This window comes from Oncorhynchus kisutch, linkage group LG2 (assembly GCF_002021735.2).
Source record: "Oncorhynchus kisutch isolate 150728-3 linkage group LG2, Okis_V2, whole genome shotgun sequence".
Taxonomy (NCBI): domain Eukaryota; kingdom Metazoa; phylum Chordata; class Actinopteri; order Salmoniformes; family Salmonidae; genus Oncorhynchus; species Oncorhynchus kisutch.
In genome coordinates, this window is record NC_034175.2 from 67,040,125 (window position 1) to 67,066,001 (window position 25,877).

General features: G+C 44.6%; 1 protein-coding gene across 7 annotated transcripts in view; it reads right to left on the reverse strand.

Annotated features, from left to right (window-relative positions):
• LOC109905107 (inositol polyphosphate-4-phosphatase type I A) overlaps positions 1-25,877 on the reverse strand; it is a 44,493-nt gene that overhangs the window by 13,417 nt on the left and 5,199 nt on the right. For 4 of the 7 annotated variants that reach the window (XM_031800198.1, XM_031800217.1, XM_031800212.1 and 1 more), the window contains exons 2-11: positions 19,371-19,671; positions 19,176-19,220; positions 14,052-14,170; positions 11,157-11,273; positions 10,632-10,711; positions 5,131-5,239; positions 4,203-4,293; positions 3,799-3,946; positions 3,510-3,640; positions 879-983 (exon numbers count right to left, since the gene is read on the reverse strand). In XM_031800198.1, coding sequence (XP_031656058.1) covers positions 879-983; positions 3,510-3,640; positions 3,799-3,946; positions 4,203-4,293; positions 5,131-5,239; positions 10,632-10,711; positions 11,157-11,273; positions 14,052-14,170; positions 19,176-19,220; positions 19,371-19,476 — 1,051 coding nt within the window. In that variant the 5' untranslated portion in view covers positions 19,477-19,671. Of the gene's footprint in view, positions 1-878; positions 984-3,509; positions 3,641-3,798; positions 3,947-4,202; positions 4,294-5,130; positions 5,240-10,631; positions 10,712-11,156; positions 11,274-14,051; positions 14,171-19,175; positions 19,221-19,370; positions 19,672-21,241; positions 21,361-22,819; positions 22,953-25,877 lie in introns of those variants that run through there. The other 3 variants (XM_031800201.1, XM_031800220.1, XM_031800208.1) reach the window with 3 other exon arrangements.

A 25,877-nucleotide genomic window follows, 5' to 3' on the forward strand; every position in this document is an offset into this window, starting at 1 on the left:
ACTGATAGATATAACAGGTCCCCTACCATAGAGACTGATAGATATAACAGGTCCCCTACCATAGAGACCAATAGATATAACAGGTCCTCTACCATAGAGACTGATGGATATAACAGGTCCCTACCATAGAGACTGATAGATATAACAGGTCCCCTACCATAGAGACTGATAGATATAACAGGTCCCCTACCATAGACACTGATGGATATAACAGGTCCCTACCATAGAGACTGATAGATATAACAGGTCCCCTACCATAGAGACTGATGGATATAACAGGTCCCTTACCATAGAGACTGATGGATATAACAGGTCCCCTACCATAGAGACTGATGGATATAACAGGTCCCCTACCATAGAGACTGATGGATATAACAGGTCCCCTACCATAGAGACTGATGGATATAACAGGTCCCCTACCATAGAGACTGATGGATATAACAGGTCCCCTACCATAGAGACTGATGGATATAACAGGTCCCTACCATAGAGACTGATAGATATAACAGGTCCCCTACCATAGAGACTGATAGATATAACAGGTCCCCTACCATAGAGACTGATAGATATAACAGGTCCCCTACCATAGAGACCAATAGATATAACAGGTCCCTACCATAGAGACTGATAGATATAACAGGTCCCCTACCATAGAGACTGATGGATATAACAGGTCCCCTACCATAGAGACCAATAGATATAACAGGTCCCTACCATAGAAACTGATAGATATAACAGGTCCCCTACCATAGAGACCAATAGATATAACAGGTCCCTACCATAGAGACTGATAGATATAACAGGTCCCCTACCATAGAGACTGATAGATATAACAGGTCCCCTACCATAGAGACTGATAGATATAACAGGTCCCCTACCATAGCCAGACTCTCCTTGTACTCTCATCCTCTGGACGTGCAGGTTAGTGGGGATGAACTCCAGCTTCTTCTCTGCTTTCAGAGTACTGGACTTAAAGGATGGACCTGGAAGAGGAGTAGGTTGGAAATGTTATGATGATGCCGACTACTGATAGTCTCTTCCTGTATGTTACGGATACTTCCTGTATGTTACTGATACTTCCTGTATGTTACTGATACTTCCTGTATGTTACTGATACTTCCTGTATGTTACTGATACTTCCTGTATGTTACTGATAGACTCTTCCTGTATGTTACTGATAGACTCTTCCTGTATGTTACTGATACTTCCTGTATGTTACTGATACTTCCTGTATGTTACTGATACTTCCCGTATGTTACTGATACTTCCCGTATGTTACTGATACTTCCCGTATGTTACTGATAGTGTTGTACTGTACGCTATTGATAATCTCGTCCAGCATGTTACTGAAGCGTTAGTGATATGAAATACACAATATGTACAAAAGTATGAGTCCACCCTTCAAATGAGTGGATTCGGCTATTTCAGCCACACCCGTTGCTGACAGGTGTACAAAATCAAGCACACGCCATGCAATCGCCATAGACAAACATTGGCAATAGAATGGCCTTAGTGAAGAGCTCAGTGACTTTCAATGTGGCACCGTCATAGGATGCCACCTTTCCAACAAGTCAGTTCATCAAATTTCTGTCCTGCTAGAGCTGCCCCGGGCAACTGTAAGTTATGTTGTTGTGAAGTGGAAACATCTAGAAGCAACAACCGCTCAGCTGTGAAGTGGAAGGCCACACAAGCTCATAGAACGGGACTGCCATGTGCTGAAGCGTGTAGCGGGTAAAAATAATCTGTCCTCGGTTGCAACACTCACTACCGAGTTCCAAACTGCCTCTGGGAGCAACGTCAGCACAATAACTGTTCGTAGGGAGCTTCATGAAATGGGTTTCCATGGCCGAGCAGCCTCACACAAGCCTAAGATTACTATGCACAATGCCTAGCGTCAGCTGGAGTGGCGTAAAGCTCGGTGCCATTGGACTCTGGAGCACTCTGCCCCAATGTACAGTGCCAAATGTAAAGTTTGGTGGAGGAGGAATAATGGTCTGGCGCTGTTTTTCATGGTTCGCTCCAGGCCCTTTAGTTCCAGTGAAGGGAAATCTTAACGCATACAATGATATTCTAGACAATTCTGTGTTATGGCAGAAAACGGGAGTCCCAACTCCATATTAATGAACAGGATTTTGGAATGAGATGTTGGACAAGCAGGTCTCCACATACTTTTGGTCATGTACTGTATTATTTTATAGTGCTAATGGAGAAGGTTTCTGATATTCAGTACCAGCCAAAAGTTTGGACACACCTACTCATTCAAGGGTTTTTCTTTGTTTGTACTATTTTCTACATTGTAGAATAATAGTGAAGACATCAAAACTATGAAATAACACATATGGAATCATGTAGTAACCAAAAAAGTGTTAAACAAATCAAAACATATTTTAGATTTTAGATTCTTCAAAGTAGCCACCCTTTGCGTTGATGACAGCTTTACACACTCTTGACATTCTCTCAACCAGCTTCATAAGGTGGAATGCATTTCAATTAACAGGTGTACCTTGTTAAAAGTTAATTTGTGGAATTTCTTTCCTTCTTAATGCATTTGAGCCAATCAGTTGTGTTGTGACAAGGTAGGGGTGGTATACAGAAGATATCCCTATTTCGTAAAAGAGAATGCCAAGAGTGTGCAAAGCTGTCATCAAGGCAAAGGGTGGCTACTTTGAATAATCTAAAATATATTTTGATTTGTAGAACACTTTTTTGGCTACTACATGATTCCATATGTTATTTCATAGTTTTGATGTCATCACTACAATTCTGCAATGTAGAAAATAGTAAAAATTAAGAAAAACCCTGGAATGAGTAGGTGTGTCCAAACTTTTGACTGGTATTGTACGTTAGTAGTATGTTATAGCATATCATTGCATAGCCCTATAAATAGTGCACCATATTCATGGTATTTATTTAAACATTGACATTTACAGTATATAACGTCAAATGTTTTGTAAAATACTATGAATTTGGCGTACGATTGATACGACTAATCATTGTGTTGTTGTTAACACTCGTTACTAACAACACTAATATTAGTAATGTGTTTTTAAAATGTGCAGCCTTGCAGTCTGTTATGATGTTTTCTGGTATGTTGGTGTACAGCAGTGGAGGCTGCTGACGGGAGGACAGGTCATAATAATGTCTGGAACGGAGGAAATGGAATGGCATCATCATAGCATCAAAAACAAAACAAAAAACAACTGTAAAGACAGTTATTCACAGCACTACTCAGTAAATGTAGCTCCTGTTTTTCCAGCATCAAACCCACAACAGTAACTTGATTATGCCATTCTTAGTGCAAATTTAGACAAAATAAAAAAGACCTAGCTAGCTAAGACAAAGTCAAACAGTTTCTTTAAAAATTGTAATTCATTTTCTCAAATCGTGTTTGTTGTATTTGATACCATTCCACTTATTCCGCTCCAGCCATTATCACAAGCCCGTCCTCCCCAATGAAGGTGACACCAGCCTCCTGTGGTTGACAGTTCTATAAAGGTTAGGATGCTAACCTTTATATTGGTGCAGGTCACTGATGGTCTCCTGGTAGGTGAGGATGATGGTCTGGTATTGAGAAATGATCTCCCTCCTCAGGTTCTCCCAACATGGAGATAACTCCCCCAACTCCTCCAGCTCACACACCCTACACACACACGCACGCACACACACAGAAAATGTTAGTGATCTACACACATTCACAGGCACACACACAAGCATGCATTCACACACACACACACACACACGCACACGCACACGCACACGCACACACACACACTAACATAGTATAGTATTCTGCGGTACCTGGCAGCGTCCTCCTCCAGCAGTAGTTTGACAAACTGTCGAGGGATGTGTAGAGAGAGGATGCTGTCAGACATCTGCTCTAGGATCCTCAGGTGGTTTCCATCCGTGGTGGGGAATCGATACATACGAGACATGGTGCCCCCAAAAACTGACAGCACAGCAACACACCAGTCAGAACATCTAGCAATCAATATAATCATTCATTACAGAATGTAATAAATGCATTCATCAATTAATCAATTAGCAAATCAATCAACGAATAAATCAGTGTCAGTCAGTCATAATTCCTAAATCTGTAGGAACTCTCAATGTAAACTCTCTGTACGCTAGGAATGATGAAGGAGTCTCACTCACACACTTTCCAATAGAGAATCGCACACTGACACACACTGGAACACACTCACCAGCCTTAAGCAGTGTGTCTTTGCACAGAGATGCAGACTTGGCCCTGATGTTCACTGACTCAGTCAGGCTGTCATCCACTTGAAGCATCATCTGAGACACACAGGGAAAGGACATTATGACTGTTTGATTCACCATGGACACCCTTCAGCTGACCAGTGAGCTGAACAGACTGAGTGAAAGTAAAGCATCCCCGTTTCTACCATGTGGATTTAACCTTTCTCCTTGTCCTTCTAGTCCACTGACCAGACAGGTGAAAGTAAAACATCCCTGGTTCTACCATGTGGATTTAACCTTTCTCCTTGTCCTTATAGTCCACTGACCAGACAGGTGAAAGTAAAACATCCCTGGTTCTACCATGTGGATTTAACCTTTATCCTTGTCCTTCTAGTCCACTGACCAGACAGGTGAAAGTAAAACATCCCTGGTTCTACCATGTGGATTTAACCTTTCTCCTTGTCCTTCTAGTCCACTGACCAGACAGGTGAAAGTAAAACATCCCTGGTTCTACCATGTGGATTTAACCTTTATCCTTGTCCTTCTAGTCCACTGACCAGACAGGTGAAAGTAAAACATCCCTGGTTCTACCATGTGGATTTAACCTTTCTCCTTGTCCTTCTAGTCCACTGACCAGACAGGTGAAAGTAAAACATCCCTGGTTCTACCATGTGGATTTAACCTTTCTCCTTGTCCTTCTAGTCCACTGACCAGACAGGTTTAAGCAATATGAGAGGGAAATGGGAAAAGTTGCTGAAGAATAATCCAACAAATAAACAAACATTTACCAGACTAGGCCTACAGTCTGTGGTACATCTTCAAACATATCAGATAATATGGTCTGAATTAATAAAACGACTCAAATTAAGTCATATATTTCTACCAATACGGTGTTCCTTCCTCAGGCAGACCAGGCCAGAACAGGCTACTCACCCTGCCATTGATAGTGTCCTGCCGGGCCGCGGTGGCTCTCTGCTCTGTCCTCTCTTCTATCTGCCAGGCGATGATGGTGATGTTGCCCATGCGTTCGCTCTCCGCTGACCTGGAGGCAATTAGTAATAGATGTCTGCTGTATCACAATAGCTGAGGGTGTATGTGGAGGTTGTGTGTGTGTATGTGTGTATGTGTGTATGTGTGTGTGTGTGTGTGTGTGTGTGTGTGTGTGTGCGTGTGAGCGTGTGTGCGTGTGTGAGTGAGTGAGTGTGTGTGTGTGTGTGTGTGTGTCAAGCGTGTGTGTGTGTGTGTGTGTGTGTGTGTGGCGTGTGTGTGTGTGTTTGTGTGTGTGTGCGTGTGTGGCGTGTGTGCGTGAGTGAGTGAGTGAGTGAGTGTGAGTGAGTGTGTGTGTGTGTGTACACGCGCGTGTGTGTGTGTCAAGCGTGTGTGTGTGTGTGCGTGTGTGGCGTGCGTGTGTGGCGTGCGTGTGTGGCGTGTGTGTGTGTGTGTTAGGGTGACCATAAGACCCGGATTGTGTGGGACAGTCCTGTATTTTGTCACCCGCGTCCCGCAACCAAACTGTCATGTCCCGCATTTTTTTTATTAAAACACCAACATAGTATCCCGTACTTTAGTCTTCCCATTCATTTCGTGAGAATTTAAATTCTAACCTGACTCTTTTCCAGTCACATTGCGCTTATGACAAGATATAACCCAGGGCTCACCAACCCTGTTCCTGGAGAGCTACCATCCTGTAGGCTTTCACTACAACCCTGTTCGTGGAGAGCTACCCTCCTGTAGGCTTTCACTACAACCCTGTTCTCTCCAGGAACAGGGTTGTAGTGAAAGCCTACAGGACGGTAGCTCTCCAGGAACAGGGTTAGAGAGCCCTGCTATAACCTATATTATAAGGATGTGGTAGATAAGCCTGTTGGTTAAACACTTCTCCAATCGTTGTCGAGATATGATATTCTGTGCAGCGCAAGAGGAGACGTACGGTGCATTCGAGACAACTCGGAACTAGAAAATACACAGCTCCAACTGGGAAAAAGAGCTTTGAGTGGTCATCCAACTCGGAATTACACGTCGGAAACTTGGGCATCATCCTAGGGCTCTTCTCCATCCAATCACATTTGTCAAATCCTTTCAGGCTAAATTCCAGATTAAGAGAGGACAGTTAACTAAGCCTACTTACAAAGAGGACAGTTAACTAAGCCTACTTACAAAGAGGACAGTTAACTAAGCCTACTTACAAAGAGGACAGTTAACTAAGCCTACTTACAAAGAGGACAGTTAACTAAGCCTACTTACAAAGAGGACAGATAACTAAGCCTACTTACAAAAAGTGTGCTTCTAACAAAGAGCTTACAAGTAAGTAAATAGCCAAACAAATGTATTCATATAGGTTACACTGTCCTGTGAATGTCCCGCAAAATGTGGGTATTTTACGTGTGTTTGTGTCTACAGTGCATTCGGAAAGTATTCAGACCCCTTGACTCTTTCTAACATTTTGCTACGTTACAGCCTCATTATAACATGTATTAAATACACTTTTCCCTCATCAATCTACATACAACACCCCATGATGACAAAACAAAAACAGGTCTTTAGAATTTTTATGTATAAGCCTTGAAATTGAGTTTAAATACATCCTGTTTCCATTAAGCATCCTTGAGATGTTTCTACAACTTGATTGGAGTCCACCTGTGGTAAATTCAATTGATTGGACATGGTTTGGAAAGGCACACACCTGTCTGTATAAGGTCCTACAGCTGACAGTGCATGTCAGAGCAAAAACCAAGCCATGAGGTTTGTCACGCCCTGACCATTGAGAGCCCTTGGTCCTCTATGGTGTAGTAGGTCAGGGCGTGACTAGCGGGTGATCTAGTATATATATATTTCTATGTTGGTGCTAATCTGGTTCCCAATTAGAAGCAGCTGTTTATCGTTGCCTCTGATTGGGGATCATATTTAGGTAGCTATTTCCCCACCTGTGTTTGTGGGATATTGTGTGTTAGTGTGTTTGGGCACCACGTCCCCACCTGTGTTTGTGGGATATTGTGTGTTAGTGTGTTTGGGCACCACGTCCCCACCTGTGTTTGTGCGATATTGTGTGTTAGTGTGTTTGGGCACCACGTCCTCACCTGTGTTTGTGGGATATTGTGTGTTAGTGTGTTTGGGCACCACGTCCCCACCTGTGTTTGTGGGATAGTGTGTGTTAGTGTGTTTGGGCACCACGTCCTCACCTGTGTTTGTGGGATATTGTGTGTTAGTGTGTTTGGGCACCACGTCCTCACCTGTGTTTGTGGGATATTGTTTGTTAGTGTGTTTGGGCACCACGTCCTCTCCTGTGTTTGTGGGATATTGTGTGTTAGTGTGTTTGGGCACCACGTCCTCACCTGTGTTTGTGGGATATTGTGTGTTAGTGTGTTTGGGCACCACGTCCTCACCTGTGTTTGTGGGATATTGTGTGTTAGTGTGTTTGGGCACCACGTCCTCACCTGTGTTTGTGGGATATTGTGTGTTAGTGTGTTTGGGCACCACGTCCTCACCTGTGTTTGTGGGATATTGTGTGTTAGTGTGTTTGGGCACCACGTCCTCACCTGTGTTTGTGGGATATTGTGTGTTAGTGTGTTTGGGCACCACGTCCTCACCTGTGTTTGTGGGATATTGTGTGTTAGTGTGTTTGGGCACCACGTCCTCACCTGTGTTTGTGGGATATTGTGTGTTAGTGTGTTTGGGCACCACGTCCTCACCTGTGTTTGTGGGATATTGTGTGTTAGTGTGTTTGGGCACCACGTCCTCACCTGTGTTTGTGGGATATTGTGTGTTAGTGTGTTTGGGCACCACGTCCTCACCTGTGTTTGTGGGATATTGTGTGTTAGTGTGTTTGGGCACCACGTCCTCACCTGTGTTTGTGGGATATTGTTGGTTAGTGTGTTTGGGCACCACGTCCTCACCTGTGTTTGTGGGATATTGTTGGTTAGTGTGTTTGGGCACCACGTCCTCACCTGTGTTTGTGGGATATTGTTGGTTAGTGTGTTTGGGCACCACGTCCTCACCTGTGTTTGTGGGATATTGTTGGTTAGTGTGTTTGGGCACCACGTCCTCACCTGTGTTTGTGGGATATTGTTGGTTAGTGTGTTTGGGCACCACGTCCTCACCTGTGTTTGTGGGATATTGTTGGTTAGTGTGTTTGGGCACTACGTCCTCACCTGTGTTTGTGGGATATTGTTGGTTAGTGTGTTTGGGCACTACGTCCTCACCTGTGTTTGTGGGATATTGTTGGTTAGTGTGTTTGGGCACTACGTCCTCACCTGTGTTTGTGGGATATTGTTGGTTAGTGTGTTTGGGCACTACGTCCTCACCTGTGTTTGTGGGATATTGTGTGTTAGTGTGTTTGGGCACTACGTCCTCACCTGTGTTTGTGGGATATTGTGTGTTAGTGTGTTTGGGCACTACGTCCTCACCTGTGTTTGTGGGATATTGTGTGTTAGTGTGTTTGGGCACCACGTCCTCACCTGTGTTTGTGGGATATTGTGTGTTAGTGTGTTTGGGCACTACGTCCTCACCTGTGTTTGTGGGATATTGTGTGTTAGTGTGTTTGGGCACTACGTCCTCACCTGTGTTTGTGGGATATTGTGTGTTAGTGTGTTTGGGCACTACGTCCTCACCTGTGTTTGTGGGATATTGTTGGTTAGTGTGTTTGGGCACCACGTCCTCACCTGTGTTTGTGGGATATTGTTGGTTAGTGTGTTTGGGCACTACGTCCTCACCTGTGTTTGTGGGATATTGTTGGTTAGTGTGTTTGGGCACTACGTCCTCACCTGTGTTTGTGGGATATTGTTGGTTAGTGTGTTTGGGCACTACGTCCTCACCTGTGTTTGTGGGATATTGTTGGTTAGTGTGTTTGGGCACCACGTCCTCACCTGTGTTTGTGGGATATTGTTGGTTAGTGTGTTTGGGCACTACGTCCTCACCTGTGTTTGTGGGATATTGTTGGTTAGTGTGTTTGGGCACTACGTCCTCACCTGTGTTTGTGGGATATTGTTGGTTAGTGTGTTTGGGCACTACGTCCTCACCTGTGTTTGTGGGATATTGTTGGTTAGTGTGTTTGGGCACTACGTCCTCACCTGTGTTTGTGGGATATTGTTGGTTAGTGTGTTTGGGCACTACGTCCTCACCTGTGTTTGTGGGATATTGTTGGTTAGTGTGTTTGGGCACTACGTCCTCACGGTCTTTGTAAGTTTAGTTATTTTGTTTTGTTAGTTTCACTTAAATAAATATGTGGAACTATATTCACGCTGCGCCTTGGTCCGCTCATTTCCAACATCGTGACAAAGGTTGAAGGAATTGTCTGTAGAGCTCCGAAAGAGGATTGTGTCGAGGCACAGATCTGGGGCAGGGTACCAAAAACATTTCAGCAGGATTGAAGGTCCCCAAGAACACAATGGCCTCCATCATTCTTAAATGGAGGAAGTTTGGAACCACAAAGACTCTTCCTAGAGCTGGCCACCCGGCCAAACTGAGCAATCGGGGGAGAAGGGCCTTGGTTAGGGAAGTGACCAAGAACCCGATGGTCACTCTGACAGAGCTCCAGAGTTCCTGTGTGGAAATGTGAGAACCTTCCAGAAGGAAAACCATCTCTGCAGCACTTCACCAATGATTACTTTATCAGGCCAGACGGAAGCCACTTCTCAGTAAAAGGCACATGACAGCACACTTGGAGTTTGCCAAAAGGCACCTAAAGGTCTCAGACCATGTTGAAATCAAGATTGAAACCAGAGTAGGCCTACGGTCTGTAGTACATCTTCAAATCAGATAAAATGGTCTGAATTAATAAAACGAATCTAACTACCGATACGGTCTTCCTTCCTCAGGCCAGACCAGGCCAGACCAACTGTTGAAACAAAGATTGAACACTTTGGCCTGAATGCCAAGCATCACGTCTGAAGGAAACCTAGCACCATCCCTACAGTGAAGCATGGTGGTGGCAGCATCATGCTGTGGGGATGTTTTTCAGCAGCAGGGACTGGGAGACTAGTCAGGATCGAGTGAAAGATGAACGGAGCAAAGTACAGAGAGTTCCTTAATGAAAAACTTCTCCAGAGCTTCTCCGGACTTGAACCAAATCGAACATCTCTGGAGAGACCTGAAAATAGCTGTGCAGCGACGCTCCCCCATCTAACCTGACATAGCTTGAGAGGATCTGCAGAGAAGAATGGGAGAAACTCCCCAAATACAGATGTGCCAAGCTTGTAGTGTCATACCCAAGAATCGCTGCCAAAGGTGCTTCAACAAAGTATTGAGTAAAGAGTCTGAATACTAAAATAAATGTGATATTTGCAAAAATTTCTACAAATCCGTTTTTGCCGGAAACATATTAAGTCATCAATTATAGAATAAGGCTGTAACGTAACAACATGGAAAAAGGCAAGGGGTCTGAATACTTTCACTGTATGTTTGTGTTTGTGTTGTGCATGTGTGTGTGTGTGAGTTACCTGAGGGTTAGGTGGAGTCTGTGGTGTTTGTCCTGCAGAAGCTCCTTAACTGGGAACATGGCTGATCCCAGCAGGTACATCTGGCACCCAATCAAACACACATATCACTATTAGAGCCCAGCAGGTACATCTGACACCCAATCAAACACACATATCACTATTAGAGCCCAGCAGGTACATCTGACACCCAATCAAACACACATATCACTATTAGAGCCCAGCAGGTACATCTGACACCCAATCAAACACACATATCACTATTAGAGCCCAGCAGGTACATCTGACACCCAATCAAACACACATATCACTATTAGAGCCCAGCAGGTACATCTGACACCCAATCAAACACACATATCACTATTAGAGCCCAGTAGGTACATCTGACACCCAATCAAACACACATATACCTACTGGGCTCTAATAGTATCTCTGGGTGGAGTGCTTGGTTCGTTTGGGGCTGAAGAGTTTTGGGGAGTTGACTGTAATGGTGAAGTTGGAGTAGTTACAGTGGGGGATATTTCATACCGTGCCTTGGGAGCGGTCCTTGACGTCGTACACAGACAGCTTGACCTGCGTCTGTTGAGTGATCAGAGAGTCCTGGAAGAATGCTATACTACTCAGATAGATAGGATTACTGGTACCCTATAGAGAGAGAGAGAGAGAGAGAGAGGGGAAAAAAGAGAGGGGGACTTTTGTGATCAGTTTGGCCAGGGCTGCCAACTTTTGAAGAAAGCTTGGAGTGCGATTTGCTATGCTAATATTTTTTTAATACTTTTTTGGTGGTTTGACACTTTATTCAGACAGTAATGAAATGAGACAGACAAATGCTAGAAATAGTGGGAAGGTTGGAAGCAGGGATTGATCCCTATTCTCAGGTGGAAAGTTGGATGAGACGTACCAGGGAGGGTCACCACTATACCAAGGCTCTGCACAGGAAATAATCATATTAATGGTTGATGGCAGTGGGGAACCAAACCATAGATTGCAGTCTCCTTGTTCATAGACTGCTTTCAAGGTAAGGACACAAACATTTTATATTTGTCACGATTCCCGCCGAAGTTGGCTCCCCTGCCTGTTCGGGCGGTGCTCGGCGGTCGTCGTCACCGGCCTACTAGCCGCCACCGGTCCCTTTGCCCTTTTCTGTTAGTTTAGTCTTATGAGTTGCACCTGTTCCTATTTGTGTTTTCTTGATTTGCTTACCTATTTAAGCTTGTGAAGCCCGCCCTTGTTTGTGTGGGATTATTTTGTTCACGTTTTGAATCGGTGGTGTTATTGTGCTCCGGATCGTGTTACCCTGTGTTTTGGGTTGGTCAGTGTTTTCAGCCCTGTGTTTTGAGTTGGTCAGTGTTTTCCGTCCTGTGTTTTGGGTTGGTCAGTGTTTTCCGCCCTGTGTTTTGGGTTGGTCAGTGTTTTCAGCCCTGTGTTTTGGGCTGGTCAGTGTTTTCCGCCCTGTGTTTTGGGCTGGTCAGTGTTTTCCGCCCTGTGTTTTGGGCTGGTCAGTGTTTTCCGTCCTGTGTTTTGGGCTGGTCAGTGTTTTCAGCCCTGTGTTTTGGGCTGGTCAGTGTTTTCCGCCCTGTGTTTTGGGCTGGTCAGTGTTTTCCGTCCTGTGTTTTGGGCTGGTCAGTGTTTTCAGCCCTGTGTTTTGGGCTGGTCAGTGTTTTCAGCCCTGTGTTTTGGGCTGGTCAGTGTTTTCCGTCCTGTGTTTTGGGTTGGTCAGTGTTTTCCGTCCTGTGTTTTGGGCATTACCATTTTGTGCTGGAATAAAGTGCATTTCTCCGTGAACCCTCTGCTCTCTGCACCTGATTCCTACCTTCCACTCCTAGTCATCCGTGACAATATTTTGTAATTTAGGGTAACTCTTTAAAATAGGAGTTAAAGAAAATCCTGCTTGCTCTCCAGGAGGGTTGGCCACCCCCAATCTATGTTTCCCAAGTGCTGGGTGTTTGAAAAATATTCTTGTTATAACAATTCTCAAAATCACCCAAACTTCTTTCTTTTTTTTATCGAATGAATATGAATATTCAGGTGGTTTACGAGTTGAAGAGCCTTGCCACCATCTAACTGTGCATAAGATATGATGCATTTATGAGTTGTGAGTCCCCCTACAATCTCTGCCAATACTCAAAAGTAAAACAATTATATGAGCGGCCTGGAGCATTTAATATCCCATGCTTATTTGCATGACTTATTCAAAACTGTCCATGAATGGCTACAAAAATACATAGCCTCATCTAATTCATTTTCAGTGACACAAAGAGGCATATCAGATTTCAAATATGTGATTCCACTGGCAAAATTGGTAAGAAGTGGAACATTTTAATAAGTGTAGGGATTAACAGTAGTGTTCTTGCTAACAAGCACAGTAATTACCCTACATTTTAGCCCATTGTTAAGAATGAGATCTGTTCCACATCAGTTCACCCTACCAAACTTTCCCGAAATCAAGTAAATAGCCAATAAAATCTCCTGAAGACTAGATTACATAAATCTGCTCCTACACTCTACCCAAATTATGTTTTATGTATTGTCCTACCTCTAGAATTAAACTTACACTTTTGGTTTCACAATCTGTTTGACAAAATGATTTTCATAGTTACACATCAGTTCACCCTACCAAACTTCCCTGTTAAAACAAACTGTAGGTCTGTCTGCTACCGTTTCGTTGTCACAGCCAAAACGCCAATCACCAAATGAGGGGACTAATGCAAGTGTGCATTAAATCGACTTTAGTACATGCTGTGAAAAGGCAGCATTCTGCAATAAGGATGGGAGTAACAGCAACCTCTTTTTTGTTGACAACTTTGTAGATAAAACAGGTCTACAGTGCTGCTCTTTTAACAGTTTTATAAACTCAGCGGAGGACGTTCTCTCTCTCCATTCAGATCCACTCTAACCTTTTCTTTAAAATGTACATCCAATCCCCTTGATCCTTTACATAACTAGACCAATCATATGCTTGAATGTGTCGCGGTTCACAGTGCTGTGACAGGACAATGATAAAGGTGCAGCTCGTGATGTTAAATTGCAGGCGCAGATGCTCTGATTTCTAAATGATTTGGAGCTCAGTTGAAAAGGTATCACACTGACTATACAATGGAGTAATTAAACAAATAAATGCAGTACTTTTCAATGCGTGAGATATGAGGTGTGGCATGTGTACGTGAGAAGAGGGTCAAATGCGTGTCTCATGGCCAATGTGTGAGAATTGGCAGTGCTCATTATGGTGTAAAGCAGTGTGGTTATGTTATGGTTAGGTCAACGATGTGTAGAGTGTGTTGGTTATGTTATGTGTAGGTCATCGTGGTGTAAAGCAGTGTGGTTACTTTATGGTTAGGTCAACGTGGTGAAGAGCGTGTTGGTTATGTTATGGTTAGGTCAACATTGGTTACGTTTTGGGAGGTCAAAGTGGTGTGGTCCTACCTCTATGATCTCTGTCTGAGCGTGTTTGGTCCAGAAGGCCTGGGGAGGAGTTGTACAGCTGACCGCCACAAAGCTGATTGGCTTACGCTCAAACGCTGGTGTGACCAGTTCACTGCAGGCTGGGAATACAACAGAGGACATGAACATTGATGGCACAATGTTGAGAGATGGAGCTGGGGAAATGTAAGTTGTAACCACTATTAAATTCATAGACAGAGCAATACAACTCTAGAGTTTGTGTTATGATAGGAAAGATAGTTGTACTAACCTCAGAAGTCATTAATAAGTTACACTCTTCAATAATCAATGGGTGTGTACCGTGCATTTGGAAAGTATTCAGACCCCTTGACTTTTTCCACATTTTATTACGTTACAGCCTTATTCAAAAATGTGTTAAGTAGATTTTTCCCCTCATCAATCTACACACAATAACCCATAATGACAAATCAAAAACAGGTTTTAGAAATGTTTGCAAATGTATTTATTTTTAAAAACGGAAATATTTACATAAGTCTTCAGACCCTTTACTCAGTACTTTGTTGAAGCACCTTTGGCAGTGATTACAGCCTTGAGTCTTGGATATGACACTACAAGCTTGGTACACCTGTATTTGGGGAGTTTCTCCCATTCTTCTCTGCAGATCCTCTCAAGCTCTGTCAGGTTGGAAGGGGAGCGTCGCTGCACAGGTCAGGTCTCTCCAGAGATGTTCATCTGATTCAAGTCCGGGCTCTTACTGGGCCACTCATTCAGAGACTTGTCCCGAAGCCACTCCTCCAATGTTCTGGCTATATGGTTAGGGTCATTGTTCTGTTGGAAGGTGAACCTTCGCCCCAGTCTGAGGTCTTGAGTGCGTTTTCATATTATTTTTATTTAACTAGGCATGTCAGTTAAGAACAAATTCTTATTTACAATGACTGCCTCCCGGGCAACATTTGGTTAACTGCCTTGGTCAGGGGCAGAACGACAGATTTTTACCTTGTAGCTCAGGGATTCAATCCAGCAACCTTAGGTCATCGTGGTGTAGAGCATATTGGTTCCATTATGGTTAGGTCAACATGGTGTAGAGTGTTATGGTTAGGTCAACATGATGTAGAGCGTTATGGTTAGGTCAACATGGTGTAGAGTGTTATGGTTACGTTATGGTTAGGTCAACATGGTGTAGAGCGTTATGGTTAGGTCAACATGGTGTAGAGCGTTATGGTTAGGTCAACATGGTGTAGAGCGTTATGGTTAGGTCAACATGGTGTAGAGCGTTATGGTTAGGTCAACATGGTGTAGAGCGTTATGGTTAGGTCAACATGGTGTAGAGCGTTATGGTTAGGTCAACATGGTGTAGAGTGTTATGGTTAGGTCAACATGGTGTAGAGTGTTATGGTTAGGTCAACATGGTGTTGAGTGTTATGGTTAGGTCAACATGGTGTAGAGCATATTGGTTACGTTATGGTTAGGTCAACATGGTGTAGATATTGGTTCCATTATGGTTAGGTCAACATGGTGTAGAGCGTTATGGTTACGTTATGGTTAGGTCAACATGGTGTAGAGCGTTATGGTTAGGTCAACATGGTGTAGAGTGTTATGGTTAGGTCAACATGGTGTAGAGCATATTGGTTCCATTATGGTTAGGTCAACATGGTGTAGAGCGTTATGGTTAGGTCAACATGGTGTAGAGCGTTATGGTTAGGTCAACATGGTGTAGAGTGTTATGGTTAGGTCAACATGGTGTAGAGTGTTATGGTTAGGTCAACATGGTGTAGTGTTATGGTTAGGTCAATATGGTGTAGAGCGTTATGGTTAGGTCAACATGATGTAGAGCGTTATGGTTAGGTCAACATGGTGTAGAGTGTTATGGTTAGGTCAACATGGTGTAGTGTTATGGTTAGGTCAATATGGTGTAGAGCGTTATGGTTAGGTCAACATGGTGTAGAGCGTTATGGTTACGTTATGGTTAGGTCAACATGGTGTAGAGCATATTGGTTCCATTATGGTTAGGTCAACATGGTGTAGAGTGTTATGGTTAGGTCAACATGATGTAGAGCGTTATGGTTAGGTCAACATGGTGTAGAGCGTTATGGTTACGTTATGGTTAGGTCAACATGGTGTAGAGCGTTATGGTTAGGTCAACATGGTGTAGAGCGTTATGGTTAGGTCAACATGGTGTAGAGTGTTATGGTTAGGTCAACATGGTGTAGAGCATTATGGTTAGGTCAACATGGTGTAGAGCGTTATGGTTAGGTCAACATGGTGTAGAGCGTTATGGTTAGGTCAACATGGTGTAGAGCGTTATGGTTAGGTCAACATGGTGTAGAGTGTTATGGTTAGGTCAACATGGTATAGAGTGTTATGGTTAGGTCAACATGGTGTAGAGCGTTATGGTTACGTTATGGTTAGGTCAACATGGGGTAGAGTGTTATGGTTAGGTCAACATGGGGTAGAGTGTTATGGTTAGGTCAATATGGTGTAGAGCGTTATGGTTAGGTCAACATGGTGTAGAGCGTTATGGTTAGGTCAACATGGTGTAGAGTGTTATGGTTAGGTCAATATGGTGTAGAGCGTTATGGTTAGGTCAATATGGTGTAGAGCGTTATGGTTAGGTCAACATGGTGTAGTGTTATGGTTAGGTCAACATGGTGTAGAGCGTTATGGTTACGTTATGGTTAGGTCAATATGGTGTAGAGCGTTATGGTTAGGTCAGTGTGGTGTAGAGCAGTGTGGACCACTTTGCTCTGTTCATCTTTGCCTCGATCCTGACTAGTCCCCCAGTCCCCACCACTGAAAAACATCCTGCATGATGCTGCTACCACCATGCTTCACCGTAGGGATGGTGCCAGGTTTCCTTCAGACTAATCTTTAGGTTCCTTTTGGCAAACTCCACGAGTGCTGTCATGTGCCTTTTACTGAGGAGTGGCTTCTGTCTGGCCACTCTACCATAAAGGCCTGATTGGTGGATTGCTGCAGAAATGGTTGTCCTTCTGGAAGGTTCTCCAATCGCCAGAGAGGAATTCTGGAGCTCTGTCAGAGTGACCATCGGATTCTTGGTCACCTCCTTGACCAATGCCCTTCTCCCGTGATTGCTCAGTTTGGCCGGGCGGCCAGCTCGAGGAAGTGTCTTGGTGGTTCCAAACATCTTCCATTTAAGAATGATGGAGGCCCCTCCGTTCTCCAGTCATGTTGTTGAAACATCTCAAGGATGATCAATGGAAACAGGATGCACCTGAGCTCAATTTCGAGTCTCATAGCAAACGGTCTGAATACTTATGTTAATAAGGTATTTCTGTTTTTAATGTTTAATAAATTTGCTAACATTTCTAAAAACCTGTTTTCACTTTGTCATTGTGGGCTATTGTGTGTAGATTTTAAAATAAGGCTGTAACCTAACAAAATGTGGAAAAAGTCAAGGGTTTTGAATACGTTCTGAATGCACTGTATACAGTGCCTTGCGAAAGTATTCGGCCCCCTTGAACTTTGCGACCTTTTGTCACATTTCAGGCTTCAAACATAAAGATATAAAACTGTATTTTTTGTGAAGAATCAACAATCAAGAATCAACAGAATCAACACAATCATGAAGTGGAACGACATTTTTTGGATATTTCAAACTTTTTTAACAAATCCAAAACTGAAAAATTGGGCGTGCAAAATTATTCAGCCCCTTTACTTTCAGTGCAGCAAACTCTCTCCAGAAGTTCAGTGAGGATCTCTGAATGATCCAATGTTGACCTAAATGACTAATGATGATAAATACAATCCACCTGTGTGTAATCAAGTCTCCGTATAAATGCACCTGCACTGTGATAGTCTCAGAGGTCCGTTAAAAGTGCAGAGAGCATCATGAAGAACAAGGAACACGCCAGGCAGGTCCGAGATACTGTTGTGAAGAAGTTTAAAGCCGGATTTGGATACAAAAAGATTTCCCAAGCTTTAAACATCCCAAGGAGCACTGTGCAAGCGATAATATTGAAATGGAAGGAGTATCAGACCACTGCAAATCTACCAAGACCTGGCCGTCCCTCTAAACTTTCAGTTCATACAAGGAGAAGACTGATCAGAGATGCAGCCAAGAGGCCCATGATCACTCTGGATGAACTGCAGAGATCTACAGCTGAGGTGGGAGACTCTGTCCATAGGACAACAATCAGTCGTATATTGCACAAATCTGGCCTTTATGGAAGAGTGGCAAGAAGAAAGCCATTTCTTAAAGATATCCATAAAAAGTGTCGTTTAAAGTTTGCCACAAGCCACCTGGGAGACACACCAAACATGTGGAAGAAGGTGCTCTGGTCAGATGAAACCAAAATTGAACTTTTTGGCAACAATGCAAAACATTATGTTTGGTGTAAAAGCAACACAGCTCATCACCCTGAACACACCATCCCCACTGTCAAACATGGTGGTGGCAGCATCATGGTTTGGGCCTGCTTTTCTTCAGCAGGGACAGGGAAGATGGTTAAAATTGATGGGAAGATGGATGGAGCCAAATACAGGACCATTCTGGAAGAAAACCTGATGGAGTCTGCAAAAGACCTGAGACTGGGACGGAGATTTGTCTTCCAACAAGACAATGATCCAAAACACAAAGCAAAATCTACAATGGAATGGTTCAAAAATAAACATATCCAGGTGTTAGAATGGCCAAGTCAAAGTCCAGACCTGAATCCAATCGAGAATCTGTGGAAAGAACTGAAAACTGCTGTTCACAAATGCTCTCCATCCAACCTCACTGAGCTTGAGCTGTTTTGCAAGGAGGAATGGGAAAAAATTTCAGTCTCTCGATGTGCAAAACTGATAGAGACATACCCCAAGCGACTTACAGCTGTAATCGCAGCAAAAGGTGGCGCTACAAAGTATTAACTTAAGGGGGCTGAATAATTTTGCACACCCAATTTTTCAGTTTTTGATTTGTTAAAAAAGTTTGAAATATCCAATAAATGTCGTTCCACTTCATGATTGTGTCCCACTTGTTGTTGATTCTGCACAAAAAAATACAGTTTTATATCTTTATGTTTGAAGCCTGAAATGTGGCAAAAGGTCGCAAACTTCAAGGGGGCCGAATACTTTCGCAAGGCACTGTATATCAAAGACAATTGAACAGCAGTGAGAAGTTGACTTCAGCATCACCACACTCACCCAGGCTGAACTCCAAAACCGGTTCATCTGGGTCCTGACTGTTACCTACAACAACACAGAGAAATGGTTTCTTTACTACAGCTACAGTGACTAACAAGGCAAGATTATGCACATGCATATTTTGACAGCCTGCATCAACTCAGTGGGCAATAAGAAATAGTGTAACTACAGTAACTATAGTAAACGGGCCCTTACCTGCCAGTGTCAGCCCCATCATCTCAGCAGAGTGGTCAAAGGTGTTAGCCCGGTATACGGACCATGGCCGGTGACGCGGGCTAACCTTCCCCTTCCCCGACATCATGGCTTGGGGGTCAGGGGTTAGGGGTCTGAGGGGTTGGAGAAGAGGATTCTGGGTAATGGGTGGAGGGGGTTAAGAACAGACCACCACACGCCCTCCTCACACAAACACTCTCTTCAGATCAGATCCCTGTGTGTGTGTTGGAATGATCATTTCCTGTGTGACGGTCTCTTCATCTCTGGTCTCTTAGCGATGGAGCTGGAGGAAAAGAGAGATAATGACAACAAAGGTATTAGCCACCGTCACCATAGAAACAGAATGGTTGGAGTGGATGGTGGACACACACTTCACCTGATCATTATTCGTTATCTACGTGACCCTTCCCACTCTGCTGAATCAAGGTGAGGCACATGAACTGTCGCTAAACAGTGTCATGAGTAGCACAATGTCACCAAAACACAGCTGCCCCTCTTATGTACTATTCAGCTCAATCCTACATCTACATCTATACTTTAAAGTAGTCTTACATCTATACTTTAAAGTAGTCTTACATCTATACTTTAAAGTTGGCTTTCCATTCTGGCCTCAGAGTCGGTGCTCCTCTATAATCGTTGTTCCTGATTCCTAACAACCTATTGAAATATTCAACAGCTCAGAAACTTTCATGAAGAGATGGGCGAGCTGAGAGGGAAAACTCCAAGCTTCAGGGCCCAGAGGGACACTGTGCTCCAGGGAATGTGTGTGAAGTTCTAGGAATCTTTGGGTTTTTGGAAAAGAAAGCATCTGACAACAGTGAGTGATTGGTGGAAGAGGAGGAACACAATGATGGAGAAACTCTGTAATTGTCTGTGCCCTGTGGTGGCTGATTTCTATTCTCTGTCTGTAAAAGTGCTAACACATGCAGTGTGAAGAGGCTGAGTTAGGGGAAATGTGACTTTCCACACAGCTGCAGGGAGCCAAGAGACAGACGGAGAGGAAGAGACAGCGTGAGAGAGAAGAAAAGGCAATCTACACTTCATCTTTTGTGTCATAGAACTAATGCTGTCTAATTCTCATTACGCGTCGTCCACAGGAGGTTGGTGGCACCTTCATTTGGGAGGACGGGCTCATGGTAATGACAAGAGTGGAATCAGTGGAATGGTATCAAATACATGGTTACCATGGTTTCCACGTGTTTGATGCCATTCCATTTGCTCCGTTCCAGACATTACTATGAGCCGTCCTCCCCTCAGCAGCCTCCTGTGGCATAGTGTTTTACCCAGCAACAGTTTACAGAAAAGGATACTACAACACGCACACACACACACACACACACACACGCACACACGCACGCACACACGCACACACGCAAAACCACACATGCAAACAGGCACCCATCCCAGTCTGTCCCAGCCAGAGAGAACACCTGCTACACACAACACGAAAAGCAGGCCAAGCTCCCAGAATCCTTTGCTCCTTCCTTCCTCCCGGCATATTCTAAAAGATTGGATGGGTCCCGGAAATAATCACAGATCCTCTGACATGACTGAATAGGTGATAGAAATGATTTAGCTTTTACTCCTTTCACTCCTTGTTTATCATCAGATCAGTGAGTACTTCAAGGAAGTACTGGAACATGAACAAAATGTCTCAAGCAGGCTTCAAGCAGGTTAACAAATAAATGCTCAAGAAAACCCATTCATTGTGTATCTGTGTGCCACTGCTGCAGTATTTGCAACAAGGGTTGTTACCAGAGGAAATAAATGACATTGTCTTTACAAGTTCCTTATCTGAATGTTACATGGTATAAGAAGTCTGTATGAACACGAATCTCACGCCGTTCTCTCACCTCTGCTCAGTGTTTCCACACCTCTATATAAAGAGGCATTCCACCAGAAAAACAACCCAGCCTTGATCCTGATTTGATAAGCTGTGTCTTATCGCTCCCACTCGGCCACTAGCTGACTGGCTATGAGTCATGTTCTCTGCGTCACAATCCTACAGCCACACAATACATAACATCCTATGTCTAAGAGAATGTGTCTGAATTAAAAGTAAATCCTTTATGACCATTGCGACTCAAAGAACACTTCATTTATTCACTGCAGGTGGTGTCAATTAACCCCACTAGAATCAGCACTCAGATATAACATTCAGAACACTTTGTACCTCAACACCGTAACACTGTAACTCTCCTTTAAGATTAAAGAGAACAAGGGGTAAGAGTAGGTTTCAGTTCTCATATTTTAAAAATAAAAGTATGTTTCAAAGCAACATAATCATGTGTGTCTGTGTGTATTCTCTGACATAAACACAATAACGCACACACTGGACATGTTTAGAGAGACTGTGTCAGGTTCTGATCTGAGTACAATGACAAGTCTACATATTTTCTTCTAATCTGAATGTGTCACAGAGAGAGAGGGAGGGGGGGGGGCAGAGAAAGAGAGGGGGGGGGGGGGACAGAGAAAGAGAGAGAGAAAGAGAGACAGAGAGAGAGAGCGAGAGAGAGACTGCGAGAGAGGAGGGGAAAAAGAAAGAGAGAGAGATAGAGAGAGAGACAGAACGGAAGAAAGAGAAAGAGAAAAAGAGAGAGAGAAAGAGAGAGAGAGCGAGAGAGAGAGACAGAGGGCAAGAAAGAGAGAGGTACACTGTTGCATCTCGACACAACTGAATGAAAACAGGAAACTCAATCTGTCGCTCTGCCCAACTGTCAAACCCACACGTACAGCCATGTCCTCCTGGTCACAGACTGGGGGAATTGTGACACACTCTCTCTCTCTCTCTCTCTCTCTCTCTCTCTCTCTCTCTCTCTCTTTCTCTTTCTCCCTTCCCCTTTTGACCTCAAAGTGGTTTTCAGGCCAGAAGAGCCCTCAAATGCCCTTCATTCGTTTGGCTCAGTGCATAAACCTGTATATTCATATCAGTTTCAAAACAACTCAGTTTGCTTCTCTCTCTCTCTCTCTCTCTCTCTCTCTCTCTCTCTCTCTCTCTCTCTCTCTCTCTCTCTCTCTCTCTCTCTCTCTGTCTTGCAAAACGATTCCCCACTCCAGTGAAGGCTGCTGCTGGGAGGACAGCTCATAGTAATGAGCGGAATGGAGTGAATGGAATGGTATCAAAAACATGGTTTTCCCACTCAGCAGCCTCTACTGCCCCAGTCTCTCTTCTATGCAGCATTGCTGACAGCTGATCAATGCAGTTCACACACACCAAAGCTGATTTAACAAGACCGAGGCAGAGTGGAGCGCTGGAGTAAGAGGAACAATAAAATATCAACGAGAAGAAGACAGACCGGGGAAGACATTTTGACGACAACACTGAGAGACAAGTGTCACTTGTGTCAGAATCACAGAGCACAGCCATGGAGGTGCTAGTCATGCTTAGCCATGAGGTTCTAAAATACGGTGACACAAATGACATAACTGACCTGGTCCACTCGACGCATCGAAGCTGAGATAGTTTTACAGCCTGGTCTCATAGACTAGACGTAACATAGTAAATATAAAAGTAGAGAGAAGCACTACCGAGATGACTGATGTACCCTGAATGGGTCTTGCGCTCGCCCTGAGACGTTTACATTTCCTGTGGCATGTTTGACAAACTTGGCATTTCCTCATACACAAACTCACGTATGCACACACATGAATGCACCCGCACACCAGACACACACACACACACACACACACACACACACACACACACACACACACACACACACACACACACACACACACACACACACACACACACACACACACACACACACACACACGCACACACCCACACACACACACCAGACACACACACACACACACAGGGCAAGGTGCTCCATCTGTCCTCCAGATCTGTTTATCTGGTAAATAATATATTAGTACTGGGACAAAAGGGGAAAGGAAGTTAAGCTGAACCTTTGTGTTTAAGCGCAGGTGGATGTGTGTGTGTGTGTGTGTGTGTGTGTGTGTGTGTGCAGCTACTGTTGTGATTGTGTATGATACATATATAAAGACACTGCTGGTTGTGCCTGTGCATCCATCCAGAGGTCTTATGTGTATGCAAGTCTATCTTTACATCATGTGCTGATGTCAGACCCCCCCCCCCCACACACACACACGTGTTCCCACTCATGAAAACTTAGGCACAGAGAAGTGCACATTCACCAGCATACAGACATAAACACTCCTACCCTCCCATTCCATCACTGCCAGAGTCATCTCTATGCTGGCAGCTCTGTATGAAACCAAACAGTAAGCCATTAGCACCACTACTCGTCTGATGGCCCACTGGTATCATTAAGCTTTATGAGTCATTGTCAGTGGGAACAGGCTTTAACATGCTGTAAGCCTCATTGCCTGGGACCCTGGGGCTCTGGGAGAAGGACTGTGTGACGCCCCGTCTCTCTGGATGTGAGGCTTAGCCACAGGAGCCAATCAGACCTCCATCACAGATAACTTACTGTTCATTAACAGAGTATGTGGCCCAGCAGGAGGGATCAAACCCACAACACTGGCGTTGCATCAAGCAGCATGCTCCAGGAGACCGAGACATGAGAAACATGGAGATCTATCAGAGATCAGATATTCACTTTCTGCAGTCAGGGTGCTACTGAGAGAAGGAATCACTTTATGGGCATAAGGATGGGGGAATCTGGTGGGTGGGAGGCTTAGACTTGTGAAGGAGATGGTGCCTTTTAAGACAGGACAGGGAGGATGAAGGAATGGATTTTGCTTTGTGGTGGAGGTTGGGAGAGTGATGGGGAAAAGAGGCCTCCTGCTTTTTGAGGACAGAAAGTGGTGGGACAAATTGCTGTTGCCTTTCAAAGGGAGAATGGGGTGGGGGTTGAGAGACAGGTAGAGTAAGGGGTTCTACAGGGGTGGAGGTACTTATGTTGGAGATGGAGAGGCTGAGAGAAGGGGTCAGGGTTTGGGGGAGGCTAGCTCAGACAACTGATTAGACGGCCAAACACTCCTCTCCAGGAATGACGAGATGGTGAGGAAGAGAGAGTGACCCAGCTAGGAGGGCCTGGCACTGGCTGCATAGTACACCAGACAACCTGCAGAGACTGTCACTACCAGCTGGACTAGAGCATCTCTCATCCTGTCCTAATCTATTCCCCTTATGTCCTCCACTTTCCCCCTTTCCTCACCTGCCCTTGTGTGCCTTCTCCTCCCTGTCTCCCTGTCTACTGTCCATTGCTTCTGTCTCTCTCTCTGTTGTCTGCTCCCCTGTCTCTCTCTCTCTCTCTCTGTTGTCTGCTCCCCTGTCTCTCTCTCTCTCTCTCTGTCTCTCTCTCTGTTGTCTGCTCCCCTGTCTCTCTCTCTCTCTCTCTCTGTTGTCTGCTCCCCTGTCTCTCTCTCTCTCTCTCTCTCTCTGTTGTCTGCTCCCCTGTCTCTCTCTCTCTCTGTCTCTCTCTCTGTTGTCTGCTCCCCTGTCTATCTCTCTCTCTGTCTCTCTCTCACTATTATCTGCTCCCCTGTCTCTCTCTCTCTGTGTTGTCTGCTCCCATGTCTCTCTCTCTCTAATATCTGCTCCCATGTGTCTTTGTCTCTCATCTCCTCTCCTTTCTTTCTTGCTCTTTGTCTCCACCTCCCCTCTGGTTTTCCCTCTCCTCTCTATCTTTCCTCCTCACCTTTCCTCTTGTCTCTTCTCCTCTTTTCTCCTCTCCTCTCCTCTCTCCACCTCCCCTCTCTTTTTCCATCTCCTCACCTCTCTTCTCGTCACCTCTCTTTTTCCCCTCTCCTCTTCTCTCTTCACCTTCTCTCTCCTCTCTTCTCCTCTCCTCTCTTATCCTCTCCTCTCTTCCGCTCTTTTCCCCCCTCACATCTCCTCTCTTCTCCTCCCCTCTCCGTTTCCCTCTCCTCTCTTCTCCTTTCCTCTCTTCTCCTCCCCTCTCCTCTCTCACCCCTCTCCTCTCCTCTCCTCTCCTCTCCTCTCCTCTCCTCTCCTCTCCTCTCCTCTCCTCTCCTCTCCTCTCCTCTCCTCTCCTCTCCTCTCCTCTCCTCTCCTCTCCTCTCCTCTCCTCTCCTCTCCTCTCCTCTCCTCTCCTCTCCTCTCCTCTCCTCTCCTCTCCTCTCCTCTCCTCTCCTCTCCTCTCCTCTCTCTCTCTCTTCTCTTCTCTTCTCTTCTCTTCTCCTCTCCTCTCCTCTCCTCTCCTCTCCTCTCCTCTCCTCTCCTCTCCTCTCCTCTCCTCTCCTCTCCTCTCCTCTCTTCTCTTCTCCTCTCCTCTCTCTCCCTCCCCTCTCTTTTCCCCCTCTCCTATCCTCTCTTCTCCTTCTCTCTCCTACAGTATCCCTGGCCAACCTCCATCCTCATTGGCCTATGTGTTTGTGGTGAACAGTAGCGCAGTGTATCATTTGAGATTAGGAATCTCTATCTGACACACACGTATGTAGGAGCTATAGAACTCTGATATAACTGATGTATTGTCTATGTGTAGGAGAATGTAGGTGGTAAACATGGTTCCAAAGTCTGTCCTGACTACTCTGCTC